Source organism: Halyomorpha halys, unplaced genomic scaffold, assembly GCF_000696795.3.
Source record: "Halyomorpha halys isolate HHAL.00 unplaced genomic scaffold, Hhal_1.1 Scaffold1761.1, whole genome shotgun sequence".
NCBI classification, from domain to species: domain Eukaryota; kingdom Metazoa; phylum Arthropoda; class Insecta; order Hemiptera; family Pentatomidae; genus Halyomorpha; species Halyomorpha halys.
The window spans coordinates 40,430-52,219 of NW_027112893.1; the positions used below are offsets into that span (position 1 = coordinate 40,430).

Sequence of the window (11,790 nt, forward strand, 5' to 3'; positions counted from 1 at the left end):
GTATGGTAATGGGTTTCTTCTCCCATAAACTGGTACATAAAATGATATTTGTGTAGAAATAAAGGAACACATAAAGTATCATGGACTATTTATATAAAACAGTAGAATCACAAGACCTAAAATTATGAACAGATCACTTACTTCTTATCACTGATACTAACTAAAATCATATCAAAGGATGGATACAAATGCTCTTCAGGCTCCTAGACAAAGGAGTGTGCAAGCTAACTTAAGCTAATGGTTCCAAACAACTGAATTTGAATACTAATTCTTCTGTCACCCTTCATTAATTCCCATCCTGTTGGAAAAAAAAAATTGTAAATTTCTTCACCTAGATCTTTGGTGGGGAAAACTCTAATATTTACCTTGATAGAAATAAATTTCAATTTGTCTAATTTTCACTTCACTGAGAGAATAATATTTTTATAAAAATATATCATTTGACAATATGAGGCAGCAATTAATATATTTATTCAGTTTTTCGGATCCATCTCTTCAAAATAAAGAAAATTATGTTTTTCTGAATCACCTTAAATTATTCAACTAATAGTCTCATTGAGTTCTCACTTTTTGTGTTTTTGAATACCTCTTTGTACAATACTTATTATTAGATTTCGTATATATATTTATTTTGGATGATTTCCATTGATTTTATAATTATTATTATCAGCATTATTATTATTAAAAGTCTCTAATCAACACCTAATATGTTTAAACCTAAAAAAAACACGCTTAGACCTTTTGACAAGCTGATACTACCAGAGGCCCAAATGGATACCTGATTCATAAGGGAGATTTAATGAACACATTTAGTTCTTTTTAAAAAATACTTTAAGGGAATAAATTAATAAATATACAAATTTATTAAGGCAGTAGTAAATAAATTTTTGAATATATATTCTTATAACCATATTTAAATTTTTATGTAATATTTAATAAACACTAAACCGATAAGTAAACATCCAAGGGGTAGACCAAAGCTTAAGTCAGAGGATTGCATCTAGACTCATCTGGTAGATTTGGGTTTGGACGAGAGTCTTTGAGTAGATGTGTATAGGTAACAATTGGTAGTATTGACATCAAATCTTAGGGTTCGCTAAGCCTTTATTATTATTATATTTATATAACCAATTCTGTTATATGTTTGTTACATATTTATAGGTGCATTGTGTATTGTAGAAACCTGTGTATCACAACATGATTTCTAATGAAGGTGTTTTTTGTCATGGAAGTTTAACTAGATTGTAGATACTGATTATTACGGCCCTCGACTGCTGAGGAATGACCTCGATCATGAAGCTGCTGCAGGTGAACTTGCACCATAGCATTGTTGCAGCAATATATTAAAGGTAAGGACATTGACATTATTTTAATTCAAGAAACTTACCTCTATAATGGCAGCCCAAAAGGTCTGGGAATCCCTGGGTACAGAATTATTTATGTGCCCATGCATCCCAGGGCCTCCATTGTTTTTAATGTAATGTAAAGCTGCTGCCTCTTTGGCAACTTTGTTCCAGAGATCTTGCAGTAGCTCAGCTCACTCCACATGAGGACTCAAGAAAGGCAGATATCATGATTGTTGCGAGATATCTGCCCTACAAAGACTTAAACCCCACGACCAAGCTCGAAAGGATCATGGGACGTGGGGAAACGTAGATCCTAGCTCCCCTGAACACCAATGTATACCATGAGCTATGGGGCACCTCCAATACCAATAAAAGAGGTGAGAAAATCTTAGATTTTATTATTAATTTTGATCTTGACATTCTTAACAGGGGCAGGAATCTTACCTTCTGCAATAGGGTCAGATCAGAAATTATTGAAATCACGCTTACGACATGCCACGTTAGTCAGTACATAGTCAACTGGCATGTCTGATGAAGAATCATGCTCATATCACAAATTAAAAGGTACCGAGATTGCCCCTTTCGATGAGCTGGTGAAAATATGATGATGGTACAAGGGTCACTGGAAAAACAGTGCTCCAAACCACAGGTTGACTCTAGAGTGGAGTGTCGGTGAGACAGAATGACTGCCAGCGAGTCGGTGAGAAAGAACACCAGGTAATCCGACAACTCCAAAGAAACATTAACTGCACAATGGCGGTGTGTCGCTGGGTGAGAATGACTGCCTGCGAGTCGGTGAGAGAGAGTTCAAAAAACCAGCCAGCTACAACAGAACTTGATTAAAACAATGGCGGTGATGCATTGGTGAAAGAGTGACTGCCGAATCTCATACCGCACCATTGCCTCCTAAGTAGACCAGTCCAATGTCTCCTAAATACTCAGTCCACTACCTTATCAGCCCTTACACAGGCCCTGGCCCAATGCCTTCGGTATTGTTGTGCATATGCTACACCTCAACAGTGTATTTATACACGTGCACCACACTAAATCTCCTTATAAGGGGCATTTTTATGTAACAAATTCAAAATACAAAATTACTTATAGTCAAAAAAATAAATAAAATAAACTTATAACTAAATAAATTGAGTTAAATTAAAAATAAATAAAATAAACTTTTGGGCTTTAACAACAATTACTACCTTAACACTTCTGTGCGACAAGATATTGTGTTTCAACTACACATAGATCAATAGATAGAATGAAGTTCTTAGCTTAGAGATTAACTTTTAGACATCATAAGTTAAAATTAATTACAATTCATACCTTTTAAGATTACCAAAGAATGGCTTAGGCACTCAAGGAAGTGTTCAATAATTGAACACTGACTATTGAGGCCCTTCAGATCTAATAAATGCCCTTGGTACATCAAAGTCTAAAAATGATTAACAGAACCATCTTTAAAATGTGTGAAAATCTTTTTATGTAAAACATACTAATATAAAAATAATAAGGACCGATGATTTATGTCAACATTATCACAGCCCTATGCCGACCAATTGTAAATTGTAATTGAAAAAAAGAGTTAATATAAAATCATGTCAACACCCATTTATTGTAAAAAAAAATATGAGTTTATGTATGCATTAAGAATTAAGAATACTACAGTGTAAATATGGATCCAAAGAAATTTGCTGGCCCAAATAAGTTTGACACTGATAGATTTAATGTCCAAAATCAACCAAATAAATTAGCATATCTCCCATTTTCTTATGGCTTACGGGTTTGTGTTGTAGAAAATAAGTTGTATAATTTGATTTGTGAATAAAACAGTAGATGGTGAGACTGCTTTTCTGACATGGGCGGGAGGCTTATCTTTGTTTGAAGCTCAATGGACTATTGGCATCTATTCATGCAACACACTCTTTGTCTTTGTTATAAAACCTTCCCTAAATTCATAACAGTTTGGTAGCGGGGCAAGGTTTAGTGCATAAAACGTTAAGTGATGAGAGTTATTTACATATATTAATGGATACGTAAGCTTTAAGATTTTGTTTGGAACTAATTGCCGAAATAAACACAAAGGACAATGAATGGCACAGTATTCAGTATTGTGAAGCTTGCTATGAAAAACAGCTGTGAAACATGGGATGAATACCTCACTAGGTTTCAATGTTTAGTCCATGAGATAGCTAGTTGGTATATCTATGAGATAGCTATTGGTATATCTATGAGATAGCTATTGGTATATCTATGAGATAGCTATTGGTAAATCCCTGACAGATAAAGAATTAGTAAGATATATCATTGAAGGCTTACAACCTTATTATGATCCTGTTTTTGTTGCTATTTTGGTTAATAGGAACATTAAATTCAGCGAAGTAAGGCAAATGCTTTTGTCATTTGAAAGGAGGAACACCATCAATAGAAACGAACTAGCATTAGAAACATACTATTCCTTTTGTCCAAAAGTTTGTTTTATTTGCAAAAAAAGCAGGTCACCGAAAAATGAATGCTAGTTTAACAAAGAAAAAAATTGACAATACAATAGAAATAGACCTTCCAATATAGAAAAACCTCAACCAAGACAGCATAGAGCTTTGGTTATTGGCTACAGAATTTGCCTTATGTGCAATTAACAATGATAATAGGTATCTGGTTGAGGAAGGAACTGACCGAAAGATGAAGAAACTTTTTACTGAAGAATTTTATACCGAAGAACACCTTAAAATTAATGCAGATGACTATATTTGGAAAATAGTGAAAATAATATGGATTGTGACATTATTCCTACCAAACATACCTTTATTAATTTTTGTATATACTATTTTCTTTATGATTTGAGCTTTTTACAATATATAAATGCTTTTTTATTCTTTCCTCTATGTTTTAACATCCCGGTAATGGTATTAAAGTTATCCATGCAACTCAAACAGTTATCTGCAATTGTGTTGATACTTTAAATACCTAACTTTTGAATAGAAATATCTCTAAAACAAAACAAAAAATAATAAAAACTATTTTAGTAGCAATAACCAATAGTACTATATTAGTTAGGTCAATATTAAATTAGTTCACAGCAAATTGATAATAAAAATTTGTAGGAGAACCATTTACTCTGAATTTTTCTCCAAGTGTAAATACTTCGCAAAATTCCAAGTAAACCAGAAAATTTTTGTTTAAAATCTAAATAACAAATTAAGTAGAATAACCAATGATAGTTAAACACTCCCTCCAAATCATAAGGAAATAAGTGTGGATGATTATGGAAAAAATAAATAGCTTGTGGAATAATAATTTATTATTTAAAATCAAATAAGGTTTATATTTTTAAAAAAAAGTATGTATATTGCAGTTATATAATGAAAATGTCATACTTTTGTTATTAAAAATTTTACTTCATTCAGAGGTACATTCAAAAATCCTCTAGGAGACATTCTTACGGGAGTTTCAGTTGATTTACTTAATTGAATATTATAATTCAACAGAAGTTTGGAAAGAGCAAACTTCATTTCCATCATGGCAAATCGCATTCCTATAACAAAAAAATGATATTTTTCACTTTAGAAAAATTATTATAATTCAACCTGATTTTAATAAAATGTGGAATTAATCTTAGTAATATTAAAATTAATACTGTTTTCATTTCAATAAAATACTAAAGAATACACATTTAGAGATACACTTGGCTACTAAAAAGTTTAATCCGAAAAAGATTCCATATTTATAAACTTCTTTTGGAAATCTAAAACATGAATGATGACTATCTTTTCCATACAAAATTAAAATATTATATTGTACTGCTTTGTCAGCAAAATAAAATAGAATGATATAATATGTATTTTATGCAACCTGACTGGTTCCAGACATACATACACTAAATACATTTTTATCCTCTACAATGTATCAAGCCCTTCATTTGTAGAAATTGTTTATTTTGTTTCTTTTTTTCTGTGAAATATATTATTGTGCTTATTATATTTATGATTTATAAGTTATAATTAATATATGAGAAAATTTACCTATGCATATGCGTGGGCCATCGCCAAAAGGAATGTATGTCCCTGGAGCTTGAGGTTCATCAAATCTATCAGGATTAAAACTGAGAGGATTCGGAAAGTTATTTGGATCTCTTTGGAGAGCATAAATGGGTATAATGACTGAATCACCAGGCAATAGGGTGAGCCCATTGGGAAATTTATATTCCTTTGTACAGACCCTCAAAACTGATGGTGCACCAGGGTGAAGTCTCAATGTTTCTGTAATACAAAATATATTTAAGAGTTTTTTAGGATTAGACTAAAAATAAAATAGATATGGTTTGAATTTACTGAATTAAGACCCTTCCATAATTAACAAGGTATTTAAAAGTATTCAAGCACGTTAACCACAATGTGCCTCCTCCATATACTAGATTGGCATGAGACCAGCCAATAAGTTTTTGTATTTTTTATGTTTGGTTTTGTTATTAAAAAAAAATTAATGCCATTTTTCTAGGTAATTCAAACTTGGCATGTTTGATACAGGCAACTACATTACTATCTCGATAACAGTAATTTTTAATCAGGTGGAATGGCACTAGAAACTGGTAGAAGATTCCTCAGTATAATTTAAGGAACATCTTTCCTCAGCCTTCATTCTTGTAGTTACATTGGAAAGAGTTTTCATATTGGAGCTTGTGCTTTCCCAAGCACTTATAAAATACTTATACTGCTCTGGAAGTGTTGTTATTACTTTGGAAATGATCATATCATCTGGTATATCATTCCCTAATGACTTTAATCTAAATGCCAAATTTTCAATTGCACTTATGTGGCTAGCCAAGTGTTATTACAGTCTTAAATTTAAAATCAAACAATTCTTGCAAGAGTTCAAATTTTTGCTGAGAAACATCTCTCTCATATATGTTACATATTTTAGAATACATTTGACTTGCATTAGTACAAACAAAATATGAGTTAAGTTCACTGTTGTTACTTTTAAGTTTTGGGCTTTAGCATCATTTAGTACATTCATCTTATAGTCTTTACTTTGCTGGGCTCTGGGAGGCTCATAATCTTTAGAAACAACTTCAAACAACCCGTTGGCTTTTAATTAAGAAGATGTTTACCTTCAATTTCCATATTTGGAAGTTCTTAGGTCCTGTCAGCGGCTCAATTTGATTTATTTCATTAAACCTGTTGAGATCCATTCTATATTACTGCTTGTACTTAAATGTTTTTACTTTACGAAGTATTTGAACATGAACAAACTGTCTCACTACAAATTTTAATTTCGCGAACTGCCTGGGCCCATAATCTGTTGAACGTGGTGTGGTGGACACAAATAAAATGTTTTTACTTTTATTACTGTTTTATTAGTTACGGTAGATAACAAAAAATGTTCTTACTATAGTGAGAACAGACAGCACAGACTCACACAATAGCTTGATTGCAACTACCAACTGGCTGTTGACTCTGGCAACTGACTGTTAGACCAAGTACTTAATGGTTAGAGAACTACAATCGATACATTCATTGTTTGCCACAGAGCAACATGTATACAATAAAAAATGAATTTTCACATCTCACCTTAGCATTAAATATACTGATCTAATGAACTCATTCATTGTCATGAATATGTAAGTTGACAAATGATAATTAATGTAATGAAAACGACACTAAATTTATAAAAATAAAATAATTTTAACTACTACATTACCTTTAAGAACTTTATCTAAATAAGTCATACATCTGAGTGAATCATAATTAACATCTCCATGTACTGCTACTTGTTCTTTTATTTCCTGTCGAGTTTTTTCTAATATATCAGGTTTTTTTGATAGTTCATACAGAGCATATGTAAGTGCTGATGCTGTTGTATGAAAAGCAGCGGATAAGAAACCAAAAGCAGCACCAATGAGTAACTCATCTGTGATTTTAAACTCTAAAATTTGAACATAAAATGATTAGTAATGTTTTTAACAATAAAACATTAAATAAATATGAGTCTCATGAATGATTAATTAATTAATTTAAAAGTGAAATTATTTTAAAATTTACACTTTTTTTTCCAAAATTATAAATATATTAATTCTAATACATATTGTAATATCCTCTTTTATGAGAAATTCTTCTTCTTCAATTTTTTCTTTGTTACTTTTATTTTCATTAACACTTCACTGCTATCAACAACAGGACCTGAATCACAATTTAACTTATATTTAAATGCTTTTCTACATTACTCTTTTACTTTGCTGCATGATCAGGATCAACATCAGGTAAGTAATAGTTAGGTGCCTCGAATTCACAACCAGATTCTTCTTCATTTAATGTTTGTTGTTGATAAGATGTCACTTTTTCTTTTGTTGTAGGAACTATGTCTTCGAAATGTTCATCATTCTCTTTGATGCTTCCTTCCTGGGAAAGAATGACTTCATTTTCCTTTTCAATTTTTTTGGTCACAGAAATAAGATCTATGACCACATAACTTTGGAACAACTAATACATCCTGAAAGTTAGTGTTGTTTATATCACTTTTGCTGTGAGTCTTCATTTTAATTTTTCCCTGATGAATTTTATTGGTACTCCTTCCATCTTTCTTCGTTTCTTTGGTTCCTTCCTCCACCAAATACTTATTATTCCTGGTAATTATGCATAAGGCAAATTCTTTAACCAAAGATGCTCTATGATGTTTTCTAAGTTGTGGCTTTCAAGTATCCAAGACTCCATTTCTCCTGCATCGTCTATTATTTTCTTTGTTAAAACAACTCCTTTTTAAGGTGTCCTGGTTTTTTACAAATAAAACAGGCTTTTAGACAGAAGTTTGACCTATTATGATATGTTTTTGATGTTTGTTCATTCTTATGAAGGTTATTCCTTCTTTCAAACAACAAAAGCATTTGCCTTACTTTGCTGAATTTAATGTTCCTATTAACGAAAATAGCTATGAAAACAGGATCATAATAGGGTGGTAAGGCTAGCTGGATATGCCAGTTAAGCTATCTCCTGAACTAGCAGAGCAGTGTCGCCATCTACATTTTATTTTACAAACCAAATAATAAAACCTATTTTCTACAACAAGAATCACATTCAACCACCAAATTATTACTTAATTAAGGGTACCCAATTTAAGAGGCTGGGTGGACCCCAGGAGGGCTCCAGAACCTATAGGAGTTGACTCACAGCTACAGTGTAACAGAAAATGATTTTCTGCCCAGCCGGATTCGAACTTGGGTCCTTGGAGTTAGTAGCAATGCGCTTTACCCCGGAATATAGTATATTTTACATTATTATTCAAGCTCTGTTTCAAGGTATATTTATCAGGTAAATAAGATATCATATTATAATTCTTGTGATTTTATTAGTTAACAATGCCTCCTCTAGGAAAAATCTATGTGTTGAAGTAGGTAATTAACAATTTAAAACACTTTCACGCTTAGGGACCAGAATACTCCAAAACAAATGAGCCAGAGATGAGTAATCAATAAGTTGAGGAATTAAATTTTAGAATTACTAGAGGAGTGTAGTTATTAATAACTCCATATACAATAAAAATAAAAGAACATATTAGAAAAATAAATTTAGATAATAAACTAAATAACACCAAAGATATATTTACACTTAAGATATATATTACACATGAACACCTTGTGGGAAGGTGGTTAATAAAGTAGGTCTCTTAGAGACCCCAGGCACTTCTTTTTCCTCCGTTTAATGTAAAAAGCGAGTGGGGCTGTGCGAGAGGATTGAAGTGCTAACATAATCTGAAGTTCACAAAATATTTTATAATGTTTTAACAATTACATATTTCAATTAAAAGGCATACCTTCTGTTTCCTCTGACTTATCAGTTTTAAAATAATCATCAGTAGGATCACTTGACTGTGAATCTATCTTGCCTTTGGATTGTAATTGTAACATCATTTGGATAAAATCATTTCTTTCAATTGCATGTTTTTTCCTGTATTCTAGTGTATTAAGAATTATATCACAGTAATATTTTACAACTTCAAATTTGAAAAATGAAAAGTTCAATGTTGAAGCTAAATTTGGAAGAATAGACATCACAGCAAATTTGAATTGTTGTAATGCACTGAATTCAAATATTGTTTTTCCCATCTTTCTAAAACTTGAATTTGGATTTTGTAATACTCCAGGATCAATTCCAAAAGCACATGATCTAAAATCAATATAACCACAAAATAAGTAAGAATATATGAATAAATAAAAACATAAATACCTAAAGAATATAGATGATAAAAATTAAAATTAAAAAAAAACTTAACCTTACACACAGGAAGAAATAATTTCTTAAACAGTAATGATTCTCCAGCCTGCTGTCAGGTAAACACATGAAATAATGAGTGAGAGGGGTCATGTCATATTACCTTGCCTTGACGGCAACCCTGACGATCGTTAACAGTTAATCTGGCTTAGAAGTGTAGTTAATTATTTAACAAATAGTAAAATAACTGAGTGGACAAAAATTGAACTTGAACAACCAGCAGCTATTATGAGAGCCAAAATTTACAAATAAAATCTTTCTTTTTTTTTTAAATATATTAAAAAATAATCATCTGTTATACTCACCCTATTACATCCATTGAGAACAATTCTGTTACCTCTTTCATATCAACTTCTTTCCCAATATGAGATTCCAAAAGCGACAAAATGTTACTTCCACATTTTGATAAAGGATCAAACATATACTTTAGTTTACCAGCAGTAAAAGCAGGGCTAAGTTTTTGCCTACAACAAAACAAATATAGACCCTACAAAGAACATAACATTTCACATTTAGTCCAGTCGATGAAGGAATCAGTCAATACAGTTCCCCTTCAAAAAACAGAGAATTAGATGGATAAAAGGATGGCCAAAATTACCTACACTGTCTATTAGGCCAATCAGTAGTGATTAAGGGATTTCTGACCAAAATAATAATAAATTCCTCATTTAATCTGGGACAAATAAGAAGCCTTTAGATCTTTAGAGTATCAAATAACAATATAAAATAATTATTACATAAAAAAGGAAAAAAAATAATGCAAATCATAATAAAGCAACTTTTAAGTCTTTAAGCAGAAAAAAAAAAAAATTATAGGCTTATATCATATCAATATATCAATAACTTTATACAGTTTTATATATATATATATATAAATGGTGAAGAACTAATAACATTGTAAGACACTTCAATTTTGTTTAAGTTAAATCAGATGTAAGAATTTTAAATAAAAATAAATGGTTCTTCAAAATTACCTAAAAAATCTCCATTGGTTTCCACACAAAGTAAACAAATTTTCTGATAATGGATCTTTTATTTCTTTTGCAGGTAATACTCTGTCTACAAAATGAGAAAAATCATTTTTCATTACTTTTTCCACCAGTTTGGGATCACGGATTAATAACCGGGGGAATATGAAGTCATAGAAGCCTACTACATCATCCATTGGAAAGGCATCGTACACTCCTTGATGGGCCTCTGACATATTTTTGCGGCCCCACAGCACCTACAGAAAAAAAAAATTTTAACTTATTAAAAAACAAGACAAAAGACATGTCATGAGACAGAGCATCTCAATGTTAAAGACAGAGACTGACTGTATTTAAGTTGAATAAGACCTCAATAGTAATAATTGTAAACAGCTCTATATGTAGCTTCCTGTTTAGGAAATAGGAACCTACATAAGATTTCAACAAGTTTAACCGAATTACTATTTGATTTTTCTTCCAATTAATATTATTTTCCTAATGATTACAACAAAAAAGGTCAAAAATAAATTCATTTTAAACCTATAAATACAATATTGCATATTTTATTAGTTAAATTTATGAATTAAATAGTTATTTTTAGTTGAGTTTTATAATTTAGTGAATTATATATATTTTTTTCGTACCCTCCTGAAAAGATTTTAATTGGTATTTAGAACGTACATATAGGAGGTATGCTATATGTAGAGGTGGGTATGAAGGAATAAATTATATTATTGCTTCCCACAAATAAATACTGTGCCACCATAGACAAAACGGAAGCATTGTTTTTTGTAAAGTTCATGTACCGGCCAGCGGCTCCTGGGCTAATATTGTAACCCCCGTCCTCAGCGGACCCAGCCCAAACCCTTATAATATTATATATATGTATGTATATAGTCAGGTATATATTAATATTGTTATACATATATTTTTCAATAAAGGAGGTCAGAAAAAAAAGTTGTAAAGTTGAATTTGTTTTTAAATAAAAACAAATCATAAAAATCTGAGATATAGGCAGACATGTAAGATGACAGGATTAAGTTAGATAAGTGTCACACTGACAATCAAGGAAAATATTTCCTTAAAATTTTAATGCTTGGAAAAAAAATTATTATATTAAAGTAATATACATGGATTGCTTGGTAATTAGGAACTATTTGAAATTATTAAAAATAGATAGTAAGAAAAAAAAAATGTGTGATAATGGAGGAACAT

At 31.0% G+C, this 11,790-nt stretch overlaps 1 protein-coding gene across 1 annotated transcript in view; it reads right to left on the reverse strand.

The window, feature by feature from the left end:
• Positions 1–4,626: 4,626 nt before the first annotated feature.
• The window catches only part of LOC106690577 (uncharacterized), a 25,209-nt gene continuing 18,045 nt past the window's right edge, over positions 4,627–11,790 (reverse strand). Inside the window, exons 10-15 of the mRNA XM_067050581.1 lie at positions 10,582–10,832; positions 9,913–10,071; positions 9,150–9,502; positions 7,044–7,268; positions 5,366–5,602; positions 4,627–4,878 (exon numbers count right to left, since the gene is read on the reverse strand). Of these exons, the coding sequence (XP_066906682.1) occupies positions 4,715–4,878; positions 5,366–5,602; positions 7,044–7,268; positions 9,150–9,502; positions 9,913–10,071; positions 10,582–10,832 (1,389 nt within the window). The 3' untranslated portion in view covers positions 4,627–4,714. The remainder of the gene's footprint in view (positions 4,879–5,365; positions 5,603–7,043; positions 7,269–9,149; positions 9,503–9,912; positions 10,072–10,581; positions 10,833–11,790) is intronic.